The 24,233-nt window shown below is 31.9% G+C and overlaps 2 protein-coding genes and 1 long non-coding RNA gene across 3 annotated transcripts in view; all 3 read left to right on the top strand.

The window, feature by feature from the left end:
• The window catches only part of LOC106958250 (H-2 class I histocompatibility antigen, Q10 alpha chain-like), a 14,025-nt gene extending 8,718 nt beyond the window's left edge, over positions 1-5,307 (top strand). Inside the window, exons 6-18 of the mRNA XM_015050046.1 lie at positions 187-213; positions 350-373; positions 531-563; positions 1,018-1,050; positions 1,348-1,383; positions 1,785-1,820; positions 2,272-2,298; positions 2,435-2,458; positions 3,219-3,275; positions 3,627-3,644; positions 3,792-3,821; positions 4,227-4,262; positions 4,360-5,307. Coding sequence (XP_014905532.1) covers positions 187-213; positions 350-373; positions 531-563; positions 1,018-1,050; positions 1,348-1,383; positions 1,785-1,820; positions 2,272-2,298; positions 2,435-2,458; positions 3,219-3,275; positions 3,627-3,644; positions 3,792-3,821; positions 4,227-4,262; positions 4,360-4,415 — 437 coding nt within the window. The 3' untranslated portion in view covers positions 4,416-5,307. The remainder of the gene's footprint in view (positions 1-186; positions 214-349; positions 374-530; positions 564-1,017; positions 1,051-1,347; positions 1,384-1,784; positions 1,821-2,271; positions 2,299-2,434; positions 2,459-3,218; positions 3,276-3,626; positions 3,645-3,791; positions 3,822-4,226; positions 4,263-4,359) is intronic.
• Positions 5,308-6,587: 1,280 nt separating this feature from the next.
• LOC106958249 (H-2 class I histocompatibility antigen, D-D alpha chain-like) lies at positions 6,588-24,063 on the top strand. Its single transcript, XM_015050044.1, has 13 exons — positions 6,588-6,671; positions 9,057-9,329; positions 9,507-9,797; positions 10,123-10,407; positions 11,560-11,685; positions 12,372-12,401; positions 12,531-12,560; positions 14,230-14,286; positions 15,961-16,017; positions 20,154-20,204; positions 21,146-21,430; positions 22,726-22,776; positions 23,726-24,063. Exons 1-13 carry the CDS (start codon positions 6,617-6,619, stop codon positions 24,046-24,048), a joined length of 1,914 nt encoding a protein of 637 aa, XP_014905530.1. The 5' UTR covers positions 6,588-6,616; the 3' UTR covers positions 24,049-24,063.
• LOC106958252 (uncharacterized) lies at positions 17,365-19,206 on the top strand. Its single transcript, XR_001427117.1, has 3 exons — positions 17,365-17,793; positions 18,396-18,431; positions 18,591-19,206. It is a non-coding gene; the product is annotated as an uncharacterized LOC106958252 (long non-coding RNA).
• Positions 24,064-24,233: the final 170 nt, after the last annotated feature.

Raw genomic sequence — 24,233 nt, 5'->3', positions numbered from 1 at the left:
TATATATATATATATATATATATATTTTATTTTATTTTTTTTTTTTTTATTTTTTTTTTTAAAGCGTTATTTAAAACTATCCACTTCTAAAGGTACTTCTTGTCAGGTTGTGATCATTTGGTTGGGGGATTTAATATACAAATAATTTGTTATTAAATGTTTTAATAAACATTTCTGTATTAATAGATTGCCCTGGAAACTCCACTAAGTCAAGTAAGTGCTTTATTTCTTTGAGATGCATTTGTAAATCACCTTCACACTCTAAGTGTCATGTATACTAAAATGTTTGTTTAGTTTACTCAGCTGTTTATGAGTAAGGAGATATACTAACATATGTCTTTATCTTTAGGTCTAGAGTCTGTGACCACCTCCAGTAAGTCACATCCCATTAATGTTCTCCACCAAAACATTTTTTTTTTTTTGGTGAAAAAACATTTTTTCCTGGAGTGTAAACTTTAAAGTCTCATACACTTAAGTTAAAATAGGTTTAGTCACCATACCTGTAAATGTATGTATCTCTGTTTGTGCAGACTCCAATGACAAACCCGACAGCCAAAACAAGGGTATGTAGGATTTATTTTGATTGCTTTTTATTTATGTATTTTTCTGCATTAATACAGTGTTTGTGAAAGTTGTAGCAATGGGAATGTTTTCCCCAGATATTTATATTCAACACAATACTGACATCATTTACTCAACCAATCACAACCAACCTTTCTAATTTCTGCAAAATAAATCATAAATCATTAAATAAATGTCAGTTGACCAGTACATTGAAATTGAAAACATATATTTTTTAGTGGTACATAGCAATGCATTATTACCCAGCCAGCATGTTTATTTAGTTGGGAAATGGTGCTAGTTTATGACCGCTGGAGATAAGCACCAGCACCCCAGCAACCCTTAAGGAATAACTGAAAATAGACAATAGATGGATGAAAATAAAGAAAAAAACTGTTTAAAAAGATTTTGAAGCAGTTTGCTCTTCTCATACCTTATCTGTGCTTCTATGTGCAGGCACCAAAGAACCCCTCTTGAAAGGACGCAAAGGTATATTTTTACTTTTTTTTCATACATTTGAAATAATTTGTTTATATAACATCAGTTCTTCTCAGTAAAACTAACATAAGTGCAAACTATAGGAAAATATCAATGTAAAAGCTAAAAACACATCAATTGATTCAAATTTCCAGACACTTTTGATTTAGGTTTTCCTTTGAGGATTATAATAATGTCAACGTCTTCAAAAGCTTTTCTTGTTGTTTACCACCCTGTTTTAAAGATCATTAATATTATCTGTTCTACCTATATTGAAATCACTCATGTTTACAAACAATTTCTTTACAGATGGCACTGGTGGAGATGGAGACAACACCAGCCAAGGTTGAATATTATTTATGTCAATTCAATAAAGATTCATTTTTTTGTGACACTCTTTCCTATTTGTTTCAAATATAAAGCTGCTATATCTAAATGAGACACCCAAAACAAATAACATTAAAAAAAAAACAATTTTTTTAGCATCTTTTTACCTTTAAGGTATATATATTTAGAAAAAAGTACATCTGCATTTGACTTATAAAGTTATTTTGGTTTTATACTTATTTTGTGGAAAAAAAGTCTAACTTTTCAAGCCTGCCAAACTCCTGCAACATTTTAACTGTTATTTTTATTTTCATCTGTAATGTAATAATAAATGATAAAATAAAAGGGAAAACTTACTTTTGTGTAAGATCATGAATAAATATGACATTTTCTTTCAACATTTCTCTCTGTGCTTGCAGAAAGTGGGATTTCATCTGGACAATCGGATAAAAAGAGTAAGTACGACTAAGATCCATATTAAGTATTTACAGATAATAAACTGAAACAGGAAACCTTGATGAGAGAGAATAACTTCAAGAGTGCTCTTGCATATATACTGGCTTATGGCGTATCTGTAAGACACAGAGAGATATGTGAAGTCTGTAGGCTTCAAGTCTTCAATCATGTCTAAAGGAATAATCTGTAGATTTTCATTATTATTGTTTAAAACCCTGATAATAAAAAAAACATGGTCATAGAGTTGTGTATATATATATATATATATATATATATATATCTATATATATATATATATATATATATATATATATATATATTTTTAAAGCATTATTTAAAACCATCAACTTCTAAAGATACTTCTTATCAGATTGTAATCATTAGGTTGGGAAATTTAATATACAAATATTTTGTTATTAAATGTTTTAATAAATGTTTCTGTATTAATAGGTTCCTCTGATGACTCCCCTCATTCAAGTAAGTGCTTTATTTCCTTGCAGTGCATTTGTAAATCACCTTCACACTCTAAGTATCATGTATACTAAAATGTTTGTTTAGTTTACTCAGCTGTTTGTGAGTAAGGAGATATATTAACATATGTCTTTATTTTTAGGTGTAGAGTCTGTGGCCACCTCCGGTAAGTCACATCCCATTAATGTTCTCCACCAAAAATGTTTTTGTTTTTTTGGTGAAAAAAGATTTTTTTTTCTTTGGAGCATTGAACAGAATCAAGTGAAATGTTTGTTGGTATGTTTAAAATAAAAACGCCGCAGAGTAAGAAGTGGGACAACACAAAAAAGATGTCCACTGTTTTATCTTCATGTCTTGAGTGCGATGTAATTTGTTTGTTTTTTTCTCTCTTTTTTCACATTTTCTCAAGAATCTTTTTCTTCCTTCAAATTCAGAAATTTTCACAATTTGCCTTTCGTTTTGACTGCAAATTTTAATGTTGTAGAGATACTATTTAAACTAAAAAAAAATTAGCTTTAAGTCTGAATGAAGAATTTTCTTTTGTTTTTTTTGCTTTAATATATTTTTAGTCAACTATACTCTGCTTCATGTTGGTCAGTGCTGGACACTTTAACATTTATGAAAACTTCATGTCCTGTAGGTTGTCTTAAAGTTGCAACTCTTATTCCAAGCAATTTGTGTAATCCATTACCAACACTGACAGTTGCCCTGTTACTCAAAAGTTAGTGTCCTGTTGTGACATTACTAAACAAATGTAACTAATTAAATCAAACACAATTATAAAAACAGATTTCACAATGGGAATGCACCTAAAATGGCACATAAAACATGTTTCTGTTGTTTAGATATAATGGTACATACATTCAAACACATTTAGCAGTAGTGAGTTCGGTATTTACTGTCTGTGCTCGAATCTTTCTATGTAGGTCAACCAGACAGTGGTGCGAGCACACCGGATGAGAAAAAGCCCCTCATTGATGATGGTAAGTTTTCTGTTCATTAACCTTTTTAAATTCAGAACCGTCATACAGTACTATTCCATAACACATTCAAAACCCTTTTCTGTCAGAAAGGGGACACTTACGGTTCTTAACACATGTGATTTTCAAACAAATTTACTTTCCCCTTAAATACAACAGTGGCTAAGTTTCATACGTTTGATAAAATTTGAAATATAAATATTTAGATCCATATTACAAGTGTAATTGTAATCCATCTGCTTTACAAATATAAGACCTACATTTCCACTAAATAATGGAATTTATAAATATTTCTGTGTTGAATGTTTTAAATGTTTATTTTTTATATATATATATTTATACATTCCTTTGCAGACGGAGCTTCTTATCCAAGTAAGTAACTTATTTCTTTGCCAATCCTTTTGTGAATCACCTTAGTTCTCTGTAGAAAATACAAGTGTCAGGCAGATTAAGATGTTTTTTAGGTTACTGAGCTCTTTATTGCTACAAAGATGTACTAACATATATCTTTATTTGTAGGTCTAAATTCTGAGAACTCCTCTGGATCAGGCAAGTCACACCCCATGATTTTCTACACTTTTGAATTTTATTTTTATATGAAATTTCTTTTAAATCCCAAAGTGTAAAGCCCAGATTTCCATTGTGTAAATAACTGTTTCACTTGAGAGGCTTTTCACCCACAGTAAGAATTAGTTTTATTTTTTTATTCAGAGTTGTTTTATCATGACAGACGTCCACTTCTTTCCCTGCTTTGATCACTTGAGTATTAAAACTATGAACCACTAAGACTTTCTCATAATAGAGTCCAGTATAGGATAGATAATCACTTTTGCCATCACAGAGGAAGAAAAAGAAGCTCATAGTTAGATGAAGTAGACAAGGCAAATATGTCTTATTTTCTTAAAAGTATTGAAGAAGTTGATTTAACATGAACATATTCTGTGTGTTCTTTAGAACAAACCAATCCATCCCAAGATTCTGGTGCTGATGGTAAGTAACTTTACACAAATTGAAACTTTTGCTGTGCACATTTTGTAAAAAAAATAAAATAAAATAAAATAATAAATACCTTTTTTTTTTCCTGCAGATTCATCTCCTAGTTCCAACAATCAGAGTGATGAAGAAACGAGTCTGACTAATTAGCCATCTCAGTCGTTTGGAGCCAGATTATAATATGACAAAAATAATGAGAAATAAGTCATGATCCCAAGCAGATCTATAAAATCTAACATATAAAGTTATCTGAGGAATAAAAAAAATAAGTTTTCTCATAAATATATTTACTAAATGTTTGGGAACATGTAGTAAACACTAGGGACAAAGTAGTCAGTAAAGATGCCAGTACCTAATTACAAATAAGAAGAATTGGGAAGATGAGTATATTCAGGTTTTTGTCTTTTCAGTTGAGGACGTTACACTGTGATGCATTAAAAATTATCTTTTTCCGTCTGACAAATCTGCTAAAATCCCCCCAACAAAAGACAGCAAATTATTTTAAAAAAGTTTGAAGTGAAAAAAAAGACTGTAAGACTTCAAAATAAGAACAAATACTGCAGTGGGAGGTTTTTTTTTTTTGTGTGTAGATCTATAATAAATCAAACTCACAGTTTGAAAGTATTTTGAGTTAGCCAAGCAGGTCAAGTTTGTTACAAGATTACACAAGCTATTTGTACTCATCTATGAATAAGGGCAGTTTAGTTATTCTCTAAGCTTCATGAATGTGTTTCATTACTTTTTGAAGTCTGTATTACATTATTGCTTTAAAAGTTTTTACTCTAGTTTTTAGGGTTTTTTTATTTGTATTTTGGGACATGGGGGGCTTTTAATGACTAAATATTTTCTACTGTATTTGCACTGGTGGTACAAAGATTGATTTATTTTTCTTTGTCTAATTGTGACATTGTGAACAAAGGATAAGTATTTCCAACTTTTCTCTAATGATTAAATCATCAAGTGATGTATGCAACTAGATGTTTACGTAGAATCTTTGCAGTATCTTTTAGCTCACCGTATTGTTACGTTTGCTACTCATTGGTCTGTTGAGATTTAAAAAAAAAAAACTGTATTTTCTATCTGAATAAAACAAAGAATTATTGAAGTTGTTTCTGTTTTATGATGCAATTTATTTTTACCTAATGAACTGTCACTGAGATATATTTATTTAATAGTTTTCTTGATCCCATCCAGATTATTTACAAATGAGAAGGTTTGTAGTTTATGTGAAGATGTTTAGAAATATTTTTAACAGGGCTTAGATACATCAAGAAGCACAAATATTCCCAGAGTTCTCTCAGAGCGCTCCCATCTCAGAATTAAAATGTCTGCCAATGTGTCCTAACTTGAGATCGGTTCTGTCAGCTGCTGAGAACGTCTGAATTGAGCTGAAATGGAGAGATGACAGAAATTCTCATCTTAGTGGTTTGACCCTGTTGCTAGGTGTGATGCTGTCTTTTGGTTCCTCTTCTTCTATTTTTATTTACTGCCACCAACTGGTCAGGAGTATGTATCAAATATCATCCTCCAAAAAATCTTGTCATCCTGTCATAAGGTAGTCTGTCTAAAAAGAATAATATGGCCTGGTAACTTTTACTTTTTGAGAGTGGAATAAATCAATAAGGTCCACTTTGGCAGTGATTGGTTGATACACAAAACAAAGTAGGAGACAAAAAAATCCAATGCACCCCAGAAATCAGATGATAAAAATTTACCAGTGAGTCTCGATTAAGAAAAGAGTCATGATGGGATATTGAAACTGTGCAAGAATGCATTAATTGCACAGACTCAACATTTGATTTTAACTTGATTAAATATAGGCTATAAGTGTAGTTTTGAATCTAAATCTTTTTTGTTTGAGTTGGATTAGCTTTTTATGTTTTTTGATATTTTGTTTCTTTGCATTTGGCTTTTCTATGGTCTCATCTAATTATATTTTTATGATTATTTGTTTAAATAATTCATCTGAGTTCCCTCTATATAAAAAAAACAATTTTTCATGTTACAGTTTGTTTGTTTTAACACAAAACCTTGGAGTTTTAATATATGTTATTTATGATAATAAATATTAAAATTATTAATGAAATTTAGTTATTTGTTTAATAACTTTATTTTCCATGGCAGATGTGAAAGTGGTTGGAAAGTGTGTGTCTTTAAAAAAGGAAGTCAAAAGTTCTCTAATTTATGATGTTCCCTGAAGGCGAATTGGTAAATCATTAACAGGAACCTACCATAAAACACAGAGAACATTCTAACAAATCAGCTTTTGTAACAAACACGGATAGGATCGCCGTCAAACAGCCGAACATAAGTACTTCTCCACGAAGAAGAGAACCTATTTTGGGTTCAGAATGTCGCTCCTCGCTGTTTTGGTCCTTTTGGGGACTGGAATGACAGTGAACAGCGGTAAGTTTCAGTTTTTCTCTCTTTTTTTTGACAAATTTAAGTTTATTTTTAAAAGTGAAAGCAAAACTGTGACATTTGTCTTAGTAACTGATTTTATGTGCTATTACACTTCTAAGAATGGTTAAGATTTACCAATGTAGACTTTGTTAATAAAATAGAAACATGATACTGTAGACAAAGGTGGAGCATCTCAGGTAACCAAAAAGATCACCTAAATTCCACCTTTTGTGCTTGTTAAATACTGAAGTGTTAAGAATGCTGATGATTAATAAAACAAATCTAGAATTTCTAAAAAGGTGAAAACCTAAAAGAAAAATCATTGAGCCCTCACCTGTGATTGGCTCAGAACGTAATAGACTGAGTGGTAAACAAGGGTGCAAAGTACAAAAGATAACTGCCCTCATAAAGTTATTGTGGCTTTTTCATGTTGTTTCTATACTTCATGTCCTTGCCTTTTATAAAAAAAAAAGCCCGCATCCCTCCATTATGGAGCCCTGTGCAATATAAAGGGTATTTTACTTCCCAACAAGTTAGATAACACAACAAAGGTTGAGAGGAGAAAACAATTACTAAATGATGTTTGTCAGTTGTGACAGCGTGACACTCATATAGTTGCAATAGCTTAGAATAAATATGATAAGACGTCATAAGTGACCTTTGTTACTCTTGTCCTCCAGTCTTATGGGTTTTATTGTCTCAAGTAGGAAGATAAGTTTAATAAATCTGTAAGGTGTGTCCAAGTACTAAATCGAAAGTACATCATCGAAAATTTCCTTAAACCAGTATCATAGGGTCTGACCTTGGAGGGTTGATTAAAGTTGATATACAGCTGTAGAGTGGACAAGTTTTCTGCCAAAGTGAGATCTCTTGAAGCTTAAAGATCTTAGAAATTTGTGATGTCTCTCGCCTTTTTCTTACTATTGCATTGGTGACTCTATTGTTTGTCTTTTACAAGGGTTCAGAGGGAAAATGAATTTTATAAAGTATTTGAAAGGTTTATTTATTTTCTTAGGAAAAGACTTCCGTCATGACACCAGGGCCCCATTTCAGAATGCAGGGTTAACAGGATAAGAAGGCAGATATTCTGAATAAACCTGCTAGGCTCTGAGATACTAAGAATTTTGGGTTTCAGAATAGTGGATATGAACAAGGTGACCCAATTCTGAGTCAAGTAACCCTAAGTTAAACCTGAATGTAGAAGAAGGTTTCAACAATGGAACGCAGATAATGCAGTTCACTATGGCAAAGGAAGAAAAAACAAGCCTGAAAGTGCGCATTTCTCACTAATTGAATTAGAAATGTAATTATGGCATAAGGAGAATACCAAAACATATTTAACAATAACAAAAAAAAAACAAAACAAAAAAAAATTGCTTCTGCAAAATAGCAACAGTTGTGATTCACTTATCCCACTTTCTGAAACGAGGTTCACGTAAACAATGCATCAGCAATGGTTAAATTTAGCTTTTTGTATGCGGCAGTTTTACATTATGTCTAGTTGTTTAGGGTTGCATTTTCATAAAGTATAGACATAAATGTGAATAACATGCTTAAATCTCAAAAATCAGTCTATAATTTGTGTGATTTGTTTTTTGTTGCTCTAAATGACATAATATCTGTTTCCAGTGATTGTGTAGTTGGCCTCTGTTTTGACCAGTTTACAATTATGAAGCAGCCATGAAATGATCTATACTGGGAACAAAACAGTGTCAAACAACCAACACAGCAAAATATGATGTTAAAGGAAACTAAACAAGAAAAGCCCAATATTTGTCAGAACATATGTAAAATAAGATGTGATGAGACTTATGATCTCCCCTGATTTAAGAACTTTTCTACAATAAAGCAACTGCTTAATGACAACAGAAATGACCTTAAGAAACTCTTGCTAGTGTGTGTACAAATGAGGGTTGAACACACAGCCTTGAAGTGCTCCATTGTTTGTGATATTTGTCATAGAATCTGTTTTAATATTCTGTTTCTATATTAAATTAATGGCCACACCTGATTCAAGATGTTCTGAACCTTATAGATGATAAACTGTGTGGAAATTTTGAGATCAGTTTTTTGGTTGATTTATTTTTTTTCCAACTTAAGACGTTCCATTTCTGTGAAAGCATCCTTCCCAATTCTCTGTTTCAGATTTGGCCTTAAGACAGATTAATGTGTCTGTATGTTAGAAAATATTTTTTGAAGTGTTGACCTAACTTATTTAGAAATTCAATTTGTCTAAAACAGACTTGAATATAATAAAATGGCAAGAGCATTTTTTTTACAAAGGTTTTAGCCTAAATAGTCATTTCAAGAAGGCTTGCACAGTAATAAATTGTCACTGATATTATAAATGTAATTTGCATCTTCATTTTTCTGTCTTTTGTCTTACAGAAAAACATTCCCTCACCTACATCTACACGGCCTTCTCCAAACCAGTGAATCTCCCGGGGCTGCATGAGTTCACTGCTATGGGTTTACTGGATAACAGTATGATCGACTACTATGACAGTGAGAACCAAGTTAAAGTTCCCAAACAGGACTGGATGAAACAGCATCTTGAACCAGAGTACTGGGAGAAAGGCACCCAGTCCAGAAAGAGCAAGGAGCAATGGTTCAAGGTCAACATCGACATATTGATGAAACGAATGAGACAGAATGACAATGGTGAGATCCAATGATTTTAGCCTATAATAAAAATACTAAAATAATAATAATAATCTATAAATGATGCATGTTAAATCTAAACAGCAGGATTGCAGTTAATTTATTCTCTAAATATTTTCTTGCATGTGAAATCTTTAATGTTTTGGTTTTTAATTTTTTCAAATTTTGTTCTTACAGACACCCATATTCTTCAGTGGATGCATGGCTGTGAGGGTGAAACTCAGCCTGATGGCACGATGAAGTTTGTCCGTGGGATGGACATGTACAACTATGACGGAAACGACTTTCTGTCCTTCGATGACAACCATCAGGTTTGGGTTGCTCCCATTCATGCAGCAGAAGAAACCAAGAGGAAGTGGGATGAGGTCCAGGTGCTGAAGGAATACACCAAGGGCTACCTGGAGAAGGAGTGCATGGAATGGATGAGCAAGTTTAGAGGCTTTGGGAAAGAGAAGATTGAAAAAGCCTGTATGTATAACATAATCAGACTTTTTCGCTATTCTACATATAGTTTCATCAAAAATAGTGAATTCATTCAGTTTTTGAGAAAGAAAACATAGTTTTTTTCTTTTCTACTAAATCAAAGCATTTGTCTAAAGATCTGAAGTGTATATCTAAAGTAGAAAGATGTTTGTAAAATAAGGTAATACTTTGTCTAAGAAATGTAGCATTTATTTCTCTTCTGTGAGGTTTTGCTTTTCTATATAGTTAAATTGATAAAATAGAAAAGTTAAAATGATCTAAACATTGAATTGCTTCCCTGCTAATGCCACATTTCATTTTGTTTTTCAAGCTCCACCTGAAGTCTACCTGTTCACACGAAAGGTTAACATTGAACAAAACATTATCTTGACGTGTCTGGCAACGGGCTTCTATCCAGGAGAAATAATCCTGAATATCAAAAGAAATGGGCGTGTCCTGACTAAAGAGGACGGGTTGGTGACCTCTGGATATCGCCCAAATCATGACCACACCTTCCAGAGGAGAGATCACGTAGAGATTTTGAAGTCTGATGTTTCCGCCTACATCTGTGAAGTCGAGCATCTTGCCTCTAAAAGGCATGTTAATCAGACATGGGGTGAGAACCTTTTTGTTCTACTTCTATATCTAAGCTTACTTATTTAGTTCAGTTCAGTTCAGTTCACTTTACTTAGGTAAATTATCAACATTAAACAGAAAACAATACTAATCAACAAACCCATAATTTACCAAAGAAGGAATAGACTGAAGCCAAAGCTTATACTTGCGTACCCTGTTCATATGCTTTGCAGCCTTAGCAGTTATAAGTTAAACTCAAATGAGAATTGTTGGCTGGTTGGTCAAGTTCAGTTCTCATTCAACACCCAGCATACTAAAAGGGTTGCTACTGTGTTAGCTTACAGTGAATAAGAGAAATAAAAAAGATAAATGAACATTTAAAACGTATTGTAATTCATAAAATATGAGTATATGTATATGTATATGCTATAAGTAAAATTACATTAATGTTAATATGGTTTTTTTTAAAAAGACATTTTTCCAAAAGTCTTTGGTATCATGAATATGTTTACTTATTTATTTTCTTTAGGGCTTTTTTCAAGCTACAATTTTGCCATGTCTCTTTCTTTTTGTTGAACGTTGAACACTGACTATATGAAACCTTCAGTGCTTTACAAGTTTGGGGTTTGTTTGTGTCCTGGTAGACGAGTTGATGCTTTTAGAGCAATTTTGGCAGACACTCCTGAGAAGGTTAATCCCTGTTTCATAGCTTACTGTAGTTAAGAGTCCAAAAGTCTTAGAAATGATTTGTAGCTTTTTCCTGACTGATTGTCAGAAAATGTTTATACTGTTTGATTTCTTTAGATCAGCATGATAGGTTGATTTAAAAAAATGCCTAGTTTGTTTTGTCTGACGGGTTCTACTTCAGATTGTGCAGGTTTGAGGGTGAAGTGTGGCTAAAAAAAATGATTTCTGTTTTCCAGAAAAGTGGTCAGGTCATGATTTTGCCAATGAAAACTGCTTTTTGTATTTATTGTGATTATCTCTGAAAACAACATTTGTTTGATGATCTGAAACATTTAAATGTGAGAGAAGACAATGGTAGAATAAGGGGAGAATATACTTTCTTTTTTACAGCACTGTAAGTTAAGTTATTTCATATACAGCTAAAGTTCAAGTGGTCCCATATGAAATTCCACACATTATGTATTGAAAGCGAACTAAATCTAATATGAAATTTGTTTTGTTGTAGAAAACCCTTTTGTAGAAGACAAAGGAAATACCAACGTCATCATTGCTGCTTCTGCTTCTATCGTGATTGTGGTTGTGGCTGTTGCTGTGACACTTGTCTGCCTTAAGCTGAAGACAAGTCGACTTGGTAAGATTGTTTTACACGTCTCTTGAAAATATACAGTTGATGCCTCCTTACATCCCTTTTGTTAACTTTGTTTCATCTGCATACATTAGAATAAAATACCTGATGAAAATGTTAATCAAAAAATGTAAAAAGTCATTGTTAAATTGTACTAAAACTCACATTTACACCAATGTACACACTAACTGTATAGTCTTTTCATTATGCAAATAAATAGGTCTATTAAATTTGCTCTTGTCAGGTACAGAGGTCTCTATTGTTTTATTATGAACTAAATGAGGTATCAAAGTAAATGGTTGAACAGTTCTTCATTACAATGAAAATTAATTAATCTGTTTCCTTTCTTCATGATAGCATATCATGAGGTTTTAAATCCATTGAAGTGTTGCCCCCAACCAAAAGCAAGATACAAGATTTATCAAGAAATCAAGCCTAGTATTCGTTTATTTCTTTGACCAGAAAAACCCTGAAAGTCTTCTAATCATTTTCATTTTCATGTGTACAGTTCAGATATATTTTCATTTATTTTGATTATTTTATAATATAACCCTGAGTCTTGCTTTGGGACAACCATAAACACTGAGCTGGAGCTTGTAACAAAAGTGTTAAAACATTTCTAGTATTGAAGAAAATTAAATAGAAATATTTTGTTATTGAATGTTTTAATAAATATGTGTCTTCATTAATAGATTGTGATGAAGAAAATTCTCCTCATTCAAGTAAGTACTTAATTTCAGTGCATTTGTAAATCACCTTAATACTCTGTGTCAGGCATATTAGAATGATTTTTGTAATTACTGGGCTGTTCATTGTTCCAAATATATACCAATATATGTCTTTATTTATAGGTTTAAATTCTGTGGCCACCTCTGGATCTGGTAAGTCACACCCATTGATTTTTTACACTGAAAAATGTTCTGTCTGCTATTTCCTAGAAAGCCTTAGTAAATCATAGTCTCATATACTTTGATGTAAATGACTGTCTCATATAAAAGGTTACTCAGGAAACAAAGTGACTTTTTTAAATCAGAGTTGTTTTAACATGGCAGTCATTCATTTAGTCCTTGGTTCTGCTCTGATTAATCTTAAGTGCTGAAACAAATTTCTGTTTGGTAAAACTTATACTAATAGAGTTCATTGCAAGAAAGATAATTTCTAGACTTATCACATAGCATCATAAGCTCCTTTTTTCTTAAAAGTAAAAAGGTATATTAAAGACATGTTAAAGCATATCAAAATTGGTCATTTGAAAATATTTATCAGTATTTTCAAAATAAATACAGCACTTTGCAAGAAGTCTGGGTAACACTTTATTTGATAGGTTATGAATAAGCCTGTCATGACACCGTCATAAACATGACATAACACCTGTCATGAATGTGAGTACGATAAGTCTTCATGAATATTTATGACTGTTGTCATAAAGTGTCATGATTCGGTAAATCATGACAGTTTTAATACAAAGTTGACATTACTCAAAATGTCTTTGTTATGACAACTTGACATTAACCAAGAAATCATGATCTGACATACACTTGTTAAAGTATTACTGATCATACTTTAAAATTATGTAGATTTATGTTCTTAAAGATAAAGTTTAATTGAGTAATTCTAAAATGCCAAATGTCAAAATTAGGATGCAATTTTGACTTTAAATATGTATTTAATTTACATATTTTAAGTAAATTTAAATATGCATTTTAAATTAAATGCATTTCTAGAGCCATAATTTTGTTTTAGCCATAGAATTTAAACTAAAATATTGTTATCTTGAAGTCTTAGTTTGTATTCTTTTTTTTATTTAGTTTAATTTTAGTCACCTAATGTTTACTAAATGTTTGTTAAAATGTGCTTCAGCATATTAAGGAGAGTAAATCATCATCTTTGTGACAGAGACTTTGCATGGGGCTCCATGAGCTCTGAATCTGGTTGTTACTGCGACATTTGTGTAGCATTTATGCAAATTTCTTATATACGTAATTATTCGTAAAGTTGCAAAAAATTTTCCTAAGAAATTTGTCAACAACCTTAAAATCTATGGCAGCCTCCTTTCAATCATATTATACATGCCACAGTTTTAGATGCATAGAAACATTTTATTTTATATTTGAGCTCTCCATTACCAATATTTATATTTAATTTCTTGCTTTTAAACATAAATTAAAGGATATTTTTGTAATGCAATTAATTTCTCATTATATGTGGGTAGATGTCGTAGTTTTCTCCCCATTGCATCGCACTTAAGTGTTATAGCATTTTCAGGCTAACAAGAATTTTTCCTAATGTTTTATCTGGTGTAATAAAGTTTTAACTATTTAACTTAAAGTGTGAAAGCAATCTTATCCAAAAAAACAAGAATGCCTTGCTGTGAAATTATTGAACAAATTGGATCAAATTACTGTTAAACTGATTGCACAATTGGAATACACCGAAAATAACAGATTAAAGAGATATGTTTCTGTTATGATATTACGTTACAAATATTCAAAAATAGGTAACAATAGTGAGTTCTGTATTTACTGTCTGTGTTTGAATCATTTTGTGTAGATAAACCAGTCAGTGATATAGAGAAACCTGATGAGAACAAGCCCCTCCTTGGTACTGGTAAGATTTTTTTCCAGTACTCTTTTCAACATTCATACAGTCGTAGCATTAAAGTGGTAAATGCAAACTTATTCTCTGTCAGACAGGGGAGACGCGTCAGTGTTTCTTAAGCAATATGCTTTTCATGCAAATGTATCTTTTTCCCCAGACATGTCTGTGACTAAACTTTTCACATACCATCATAAGCTCCTTTTTTTCTTCACAGAAAAAAGATTTAAAGATATATTAATGCATATCAGATGAAAATGTTTATCAGTATGTTCAAAATAAATAAAGCACTTTGCAAGAAGTCTGACAAATGAAATACAGTTTTAATTTAATGTCCTGTGTATGACTGTCAGTGCAGACAGTAACTCTGGCAAGCAAACATAGTTTTTCAACAGTGTTATTTTTTATGCTGTTAAGATAAAAATGTATAAAACAGATTTAAGGACATGAATCCTGCTGCTTATTATTGATATTTGTTGTAGATGAAAATACCAAAGATGCAAAACCAGCTGAAGAAGCTGAAGAATCAGTTTCTGTGTTGTACAGAAACTGATTCTTTCTGTTCAACACATTTTGTTTATTTATACATAATAAATTCACAATAATCGCTGCAGAGTTAATTCTGTAAAATATTTTGATTGGTCCAGTTATGTTTCCTCTAAATTAATAAAAGTAATTTAGTAATTCTAAAATGCCAAATGTCAAAATTAGGTTGCAGTTTTGATTTCAAATATGTATTTAAAGTACATATTTTAAGTACATTTAATATGCATTTTAAATTAAATGCATTTCTAGAGCCATAATTTTGTTTTAGCCATAGAATTTAAACTAAGATATTGTTATCTTAATGTCTCAGTTTATATTTTATTTTTTTTATTTAGTTTAATTTTAGTCAACTAATGTTTACTAAATGTTAGTTAAAATGTGCTCCAGCATATTAAGGAGAGTAAATCATCATCTTTGTGACAGAGACTTTGCATGGGGCTCCATGAGCTCTGAGTCTGGCTGTTACTGTGACATTTGTGTAGCATTTATGCAAATTTCTTATATACATAGTTTGTCTTTAAGTTGCAAAAAAAAAAAAAAATCCCAAGAAATTTGTCAACAACAACTTTAAAATCGTGCAGCCTCCTTTCAATCACATTATACATGCCACAGTTTTAGATGCATAGAAACATTTCATTTTATATTTGAGCTCTCCATTGTCAACACACAATAACAACTTTCATCAAAATACACTACATTTCAACATTTATATTTAATTTCTTGCTTTTAAATATAGATTAAAGGATATTTTTGTAATGTAATTGTTTTGCAGAATGAACCCATTTCTCATTATATGTGGGTAGATGTCGTAGTTTTCTCCCCATTGCATCGCACTTAAGTGTTATAGCATTTTCAGGCTAACAAGAATTTTTCCTAATGTTTTGTCTGGTGTAATAAAGTTTTAACTATTTAACTTATAGTGTGACAGCGATCTTATCCAAAAAACAAAAAAAGTGCCTTGTTGTGAAATTATACAAATTGGATCAAATTACTGTTAAACTGATTGCACAATTGGAATACACCGAAAATAACAGATTAAAGAGATATGTTTCTGTTATGATATTACGTTACAAATATTCAAAAATAGGTAACAATAGTGAGTTCTGTATTTACTGTCTGTGTTTGAATCATTTTGTGTAGATAAACCAGTCAGTGATATAGAGAAACCTGATGAGAACAAGCCCCTCCTTGGTACTGGTAAGATTTTTTTCCAGTACTCTTTTCAACATTCATACAGTCGTAGCATTAAAGTGGTAAATGCAAACTTATTCTCTGTCAGACAGGGGAGACGGGTCAGTGTTTCTTAAGCAATATGCTTTTCCTGCAAATGTATCTTTTTTCCCCAGACATGTCTGTGATTAGGTTTCAAAACTTTCCTAAAATTTGAGCAGTACATATTTTCATCTGTGTTAAAGGTGTGATAAAACTGATTTATTAGTAATTTTAATAAAAATATTTTTGCAAGGTTTTGCCACTTATCGTAAAATTACATTTTTATTATTTTGTCCCACATTCCTTCTGCTTTGCAACTACTAAGCCTACATTTACTAAGTATTAGTGGGACAAAATTAACAATAGTTTGTAGTTGAATCTTTTAAAAACTGTTTTTTGTTGGGGTTTTTTGCCCTGAAGATAAATTCTCCAATCTAATTATTTTTTATCTTTGCTAAAGATAACTCGCGAATTTACCTTACTACTACATCAAAACAAGAAGCAAACTATATTTTTTTTGTTTTATATACATATATAAGCCTTTATATGTATAAATATACACCACCATATGTCTTTATTTGTAGATCGAGATTCATTGATCACTTCTGAGTCGGGTAAGTCACACCCATTGCTTTTCTAAACTTTCAAATATTGTTTATCTCAAAATTTCCTATAAATCATATGGTGTAAAAAAAACAAAAAACAAAACCCCGTCTGGAGGGCGCGACGCGCCGATGATGTGTTTGCATTCACTTCAGTGCCCTACGGTCCCATAACAGGGTAAATGTAGTGAGTTGTACCTTTCACCTACCTTCGTGTCGGGGAGGGAGGGGAGGGTACAGTGAGCGTATGCTGTGTACGCATCATCCACCTGAGAAATGTGTTCCTTCGGTGGGGGCGGGGCGCCGACTTACGTGTTCGCAACCACCTGAATAATATGTAGTTGCGACCCTGAAAGTGATGAAATGCCTGATGAACTCGTATCCACTTCCTGAGCACATTTTTCCCAGCATTTACTCAGATTACATATTGATCTGTAATGTGACCAAAAATGTTAGTTAATGAAAAGTTATCTTTAAATGTCTGTGATTAGGCTTGAACACTTTGATAAAATGTGATATATAATTATTATTTCATCTGTGGCTATGCTAAATAGTCATGGAAAGTTCCATTGTTGTGAACCAGCTATAGTATAGCAGAGAAAAAAGAGGAAGAGGTGAGCAATGCTTACACAAGGGTGATTTACAGCGCTAAGGCCATCCTCCTGGATTTGACTGATTGTTTGATGGAGCAGTGTGTTTGTGTAGATAATAGTAGGACCAAAGGGAGGAGGCAGAGGAACTTGATTTTTTTTTCTCACAGATTATCTGTCTCATTTTACGTTGTCACAACATAGTTATAGCTTTAGCTATTTTTATGTAAAAACATATGTTTTCATTAAAGTTACATACTGCAGTTTTAATAGTGTTATGAAATTGATTATTCAGTAATTTTAGTGAATAGAATATTTATTTGCAAGGATTTGCTGCAGATCATAACTTTGTTTTTTTTATTAATAGGTTTCACTGAAGATAGAGCCTCTAATCCAAGTAAGTACTTCATTTATTTGTGATGCATCACCTTACTACTCTGTTGAAAGTACATGTCATGCACTCTAAGGTGGACTTTTTTTTTAGAATACTGAACTGTTTATTGGTTCAATGATATGTAAACATATGTCTTTCTGTGTAGGTCTACATTCTGAGGACTCCTCTGGATCAGGTAAGTCACACACATCGATTTTCTAAACTTTGAAACTGTTTCAACGTTGAATTAGGGAGCGTGGCCAGCAGCTTATTTAGATTTAAAGTCACAAGTGGCCCTAAAACAGCTCATTCTGGAAGGAGCTCAAACTAGTCAGAACTGACCAGACTGAAACCTCATTATCTAAGAATGACGTTGTAAAAAGAAAAAAAAAACATGTTTTGTATAGCTCACAAACCTATCCTAAGCTGTTCAAGGAAACATAAATTACCTTTACATTTACATTTGTGGCTTGTCCAAATGAAAGGGCAGAAATAATTAACTTGTAAAACTTTAAACATTATTCAGGAAACTCTGAATTGTCTGAGTGACAAGCTTTCAGTTATGCCCTCTGTGCTTGTAGATATCTATATGGCTCATTTCCTGTGCAAGGATCAATAATATATTGGGTAGCATATGAGGCAGCTTTGGATTGAAATATGCCACAGAAAGCACATCTGAAACGTTTCTTCATACAGCTTGGCCAATTATGTATGCATTCTGTTAATAAACTTTATACAACATCAGCTGTGTGCACATTTCTAAGTCATGAATATGAACACATTTTCTGTATCTTTTAGGAGAAACCAATCCATCCAGCGATTCTGGTGCTGAACGTAAGTAACTTCACACTCAAAATGTTTGCTGTGTGTTTCAATAGAAGCACAGAAAGAACATAACTAGCACAACAACAACAAAAAAACCAACTTCTTGTGTTACTTATGTTCACTGTTTTGTAAAAAATAATGTAACCCAATTTTTATTTACTTCTGCAGCGGGCTCATCTTCTAGTACCAGCAGTGACAGTGAGTGACACAAGTCTGATTAATTAGCTTTCTCAACTGTTTGGAACCAGATTTACCAGAATACATAAAATAATCATGGCAAGACATTGTATAGAAACTTTAAAAACATACTGATCTCTAAATGAAAAAAAAAAAAAAAACTGAATTTGGGCTAATTCAGTCTCTGCTTTATGTTTAACCCTGATTGTCTCCAGTAACCCATAGTCCAATTTAAAAGAAACAAACTAATGAAAACCTTGTAGAAATTGTTTACTGAGACAAGTTTTCTTTTTGTTGTCAGGTACAGAGGTCTCTATTGTTTTATTATGAACTAAGGTCAAACTAAATGCTTGAACAGTCCATTATTACATTGAAAAGTAGTCAGTCTGTCTTTCTTCATGTTAGCATATCATGAGGTTTTAGATCCATTGAAGTGTTGCTTCCAACAAACAACAATATACAACATTTATGAAGAAATCAACTGTAATATTCCTTTTCTGTTTTTCTTTTGACCAAAAATACCCTGAAAGCTTTCCAATCATTTTAGTGTGTACAGTTCAGATATATTTTCATTTATTTTGACTATTTTATTTAAATAATATAACCCTGAAACTATAGTGTTATCTCTTGCTTTCGGAACACCATAAATACTGAGCTGGAGCTTACTGCATGATGAGTAGTGATCAAAATTTCTAATCAAAAGTGTTAAAACATTTTTAGTATTTAAGAAAATGAATTACAAATATTTTGTTATTGAATGTTTTACTAAATAATAAATATGAGTCTGAATTAATACATTGTGATGAAGAAAATTCTTCTCATTCAAGTCAGTACTTCATTTCAATGCATTCGTCAATCACCTTAATACTCTGTGTCAGGCATATTAGGATGTCTTTTGCAATACTGGACTGTTCATCGTTTCAAAGATATACCAATATATTTCTTTATTTGTAGGTTTAAATTCTATTCCCGACTTTGGATCTGGTAAGTCACACCCATTGATTTTCTACACTGAAAAATGTTCTGTCTATTTCCTATAAAGCCTTAGGGGTAAACCAGAGTCTAATGTAGTTTGATGTAAATGACTGTGTCATATAAAAAGGTGCCCAGGGAATCAAGTTACTTTTTTTAATCAGTCGTTTTAACATAACATTCATTTATTCCTTGGTTCTGCTCTGATTAATCTTAAGTGCTGAAACAAATTTCTCTTTGGTCAAACTTATTCTAAAAGAGTTTATTGCAAGATAGATAATTACTACACTTGTCACATAGCATCATAAGCTCCTTTTTTCTTCAAAGAAAAAATGTATATTAAGGATATGTTATAGCATATCGGATGAAAATGTTCAAAATAAATACTGCACTTTGCAAGAAGTCTGACAATGAAATACAGTTTTAATTTAATGTCCTGTGTATGACTGTCAGTGCAGACAGTAACTCTGGCAAGCAAACATAGTTTTTCAACAGTGTTATTTTTTATGCTGTTAAGATAAAATTATATAAAACAGATTTAAGGACATGAATCCTGCTGCTTATAATTGATATTTGTTGCAGTTGAAAAGGCCAAAGATGCAAAACCAGCTGAGAAAGATAATCTGCCGCAAAGTAAGTGATACTTTCTGCTCAATAAATTTTGTTTATTTATACAGAATAAATTCACAATAATCATTGTAGATTTAATTGTGTAAAATACTTTGGTTGGTCCAGTTATATTTCCTCTAAATTAAGAAAAGTAATTTAGTAATTATAAGATGCCAAATGTCAAAATTAAGATGCAATTTTGACTTTAAATCTGTATTTAAAGTACATATTTTAAGTACATTTAATATGCATTTTAAATTAAATGCATTTCTAGAGCCATAATTTTGTTTTAGCCAAAGAATTTAAACTAAAGTATTGTTATCTTAATGTCTCAACTTGTATTCTTTTCTTTATTTAGTTTAATTTTAGTCACCTAATGTTTACTAACTGTTAGTCAGTTAAAATGTGCTTCAGCAATCAAGGAGAGTAAATCATCATCTTTGTGACAGAGACTTTGCATGGTGAACCATGAGCTGAGTCTGGTTGTTACTGTGACATTTGTGTAGCATTTATGCAAATTTCTTAAATACGTAGTTTGTCTTTAAGTTGCAAAAAATTTTCCTAAGAAATTTGTCAACAACAACCTTAAAATCTTGCAGCCTCCTTTCAATCACATTATACATGCCACAGTTTTAGATGCATAGAACCATTTCATTTTATATTTGAGCTCTCCATTACCAACACAAACTAACACATTTCATTAAAGTACATTACATCTCAACAATTATATTTAATTTTTGCTTTTAAACATAGATTAAATGATATTTTTGCAATGCAATTCTTTTGCAGAATGAACCCATTTCTCATTATATGTAGGTAGATGTCGTAGTTTTCTCCCCCTTGTATTGCACTTAAGAGTTATTCAAGTGTTATTACTATGAAAAATATCAGTGAATCATACTTTTGCTATCTGTGTTAAATATCAACTACCCTATCAACACACATTTCCATTGTTCTCTCACCAGATAAACTTAAAGTGCATGTGTTCACTCGTGAGGCCAAAGTCGAGACAAACACGATTTTGATGTGTCAGGCTACGGGCTTTTATGCAAAAGACATCATTCTGCATATCAAACGAAATGGCAGAATCCTTACTAAAGACGACGGGGTTCAGACCGATGGAGTTCACCCAAATAATGACAACACCTTCCAGAGAACAGATCATGTAGAGGTTTTGAAGTCTGATGTTGCTGAATACTCCTGTGAAGTCATTCATGAAGCCACTGATGTTCACATTCAGATGGAATGGGGTGAGAAACTTTTATTTCTACAGTATATCAGGGCATGATATTTTGATTTTACAACATAGATATTTTTGCAATGTTTTGTTTGGTAGATTCTACCTCAGTGAAAAGGAATATTAAGAATATGTTAAAGCATATCAGATGAAAATATTCATCTGTATGTCCAATCCAATCCAACTTTATTTATAAAGCACTTTAAAACAGCCACAGCTGATATAAACTGCTGTACATTAAAACACAACATAACAATTAAAAAATAACTCTTACAGTGTAAAATCAAACATTTTCAGAAATCTCTGTCCACCCTAAAAACCAAGATCTGAAATAACAAGTTTAAAATGTACCTCCAAAGGTCACAGGTCAACAGAGGAGGACTCACAGGAGCCACTGGGTCCAACCACCATCACCTTTGTTTTCTTTTCATTTAAATTTAAAAAAGTTCAAGGCCAACCAGGCTTTAATATCACCTACACATGCTAGTAGATGTTTGACGGAATGGACATCCTTCTGCCACAGGGGCAAATAAATCTGGCAATCGTCAGCATAACAATGAAATGAAATCCCATGTTTCCTGAGGATAGAACCCGGAGGCAGTAGATACAGAGAGAAAAGCAGTGGGCAAAGAATTGAGCCCTATAAAATAAATACAGCACTTTGCAAGAAGTCTGACAAATGAAAGTTTTAATTTAATGTCCTGTGTATATTTAAATTCTATTCCCGACTTTGGATCTGGTAAGTCACACCCATTGATTTTCTACACTGAAAAATGTTCTGTCTATTTCCTATAAAGCCTTAGGGGTAAACCAGAGTCTAATGTAGTTTGATGTAAATGACTGTGTCATATAAAAAGGTGCCCAGGGAATCAAGTTACTTTTTTTAATCAGTCGTTTTAACATAACATTCATTTATTCCTTGGTTCTGCTCTGATTAATCTTAAGTGCTGAAACAAATTTCTCTTTGGTCAAACTTATTCTAAAAGAGTTTATTGCAAGATAGATAATTACTACACTTGTCACATAGCATCATAAGCTCCTTTTTTCTTAAAAGAAAAATGTATATTAAGGATATGTCAAAGCATATCAGATGAAAATGTTCAAAATAAATACTGCACTTTGCAAGAAGTCTGACAATGAAATACAGTTTTAATTTAATGTCCTGTGTATGACTGTCAGTGCAGACAGTAACTCTGGCAAGCAAACATAGTTTTTCAACAGTGTTATTTTTTATGCTGTTAAGATAAAAATGTATAAAACAGATTTAAGGACATGAATCCTGCTGCTTATAATTGATATTTGTTGCAGTTGAAAAGGCCAAAGATGCAAAACCAGCTGAGAAAGATAATCTGCCGCAAAGTAAGTGATACTTTCTGCTCAATAAATTTTGTTTATTTATACAGAATAAATTCACAATAATCATTGCAGATTTAATTGTGTAAAATACTTTGGTTGGTCCAGTTATATTTCCTCTAAATTAAGAAAAGTAATTTAGTAATTATAAGATGCCAAATGTAAAAATTAAGATGCAATTTTGACTTTAAATTTGTATTTAAAGTACATATTTTAGGTAAATTTGAATATCCATTTCAAATTAAATGCATTTCTAGAGCCATAATTTTGTTTTAGCCAAAGAATTTAAACTAAAGTATTGTTATCTTAATGTCTCAACTTGTATTCTTTTCTTTATTTAGTTTAATTTTAGTCACCTAATGTTTACTAACTGTTAGTCAGTTAAAATGTGCTTCAGCATATCAAGGAGAGTAAATCATCATCTTTGTGACAGAGACTTTGCATGGTGAACCATGAGCTGAGTCTGGTTGTTACTGTGACATTTGTGTAGCATTTATGCAAATTTCTTATATACATAGTTTGTCTTTAAGTTGCAAAAAAAAAAAAAAATCCCAAGAAATTTGTCAACAACAACTTTAAAATCGTGCAGCCTCCTTTCAATCACATTATACATGCCACAGTTTTAGATGCATAGAACCATTTCATTTTATATTTGAGCTCTCCATTACCAACACACAATAACAACTTTCATTAAAGTACATTACATCTCAACAATTATATTTAATTTTTGCTTTTAAACATAGATTAAATGATATTTTTGCAATGCAATTCTTTTGCAGAATGAACCCATTTCTCATTATATGTAGGTAGATGTCGTAGTTTTCTCCCCCTTGTATTGCACTTAAGAGTTATTCAAGTGTTATTACTATGAAAAATATCAGTGAATCATACTTTTGCTATCTGTGTTAAATATCAACTACCCTATCAACACACATTTCCATTGTTCTCTCACCAGATAAACTTAAAGTGCATGTGTTCACTCGTGAGGCCAAAGTCGAGACAAACACGATTTTGATGTGTCAGGCTACGGGCTTTTATGCAAAAGACATCATTCTGCATATCAAACGAAATGGCAGAATCCTTACTAAAGACGACGGGGTTCAGACCGATGGAGTTCACCCAAATAATGACAACACCTTCCAGAGAACAGATCATGTAGAGGTTTTGAAGTCTGATGTTGCTGAATACTCCTGTGAAGTCATTCATGAAGCCACTGATGTTCACATTCAGATGGAATGGGGTGAGAAACTTTTATTTCTACAGTATATCAGGGCATGATATTTTGATTTTACAACATAGATATTTTTGCAATGTTTTGTTTGGTAGATTCTACCTCAGTGAAAAGGAATATTAAGAATATGTTAAAGCATATCAGATGAAAATATTCATCTGTATGTCCAATCCAATCCAACTTTATTTATAAAGCACTTTAAAACAGCCACAGCTGATATAAACTGCTGTAC

The sequence above is a fragment of the Poecilia latipinna genome, unplaced genomic scaffold, assembly GCF_001443285.1.
Source record: "Poecilia latipinna isolate Pla-1442-1.1 unplaced genomic scaffold, P_latipinna-1.0 Scaffold973, whole genome shotgun sequence".
NCBI classification, from domain to species: Eukaryota; Metazoa; Chordata; class Actinopteri; order Cyprinodontiformes; family Poeciliidae; genus Poecilia; species Poecilia latipinna.
Note: the sequence above shows the minus strand (reverse complement) of the source record. Positions and strands in the feature narration are given on the sequence as shown.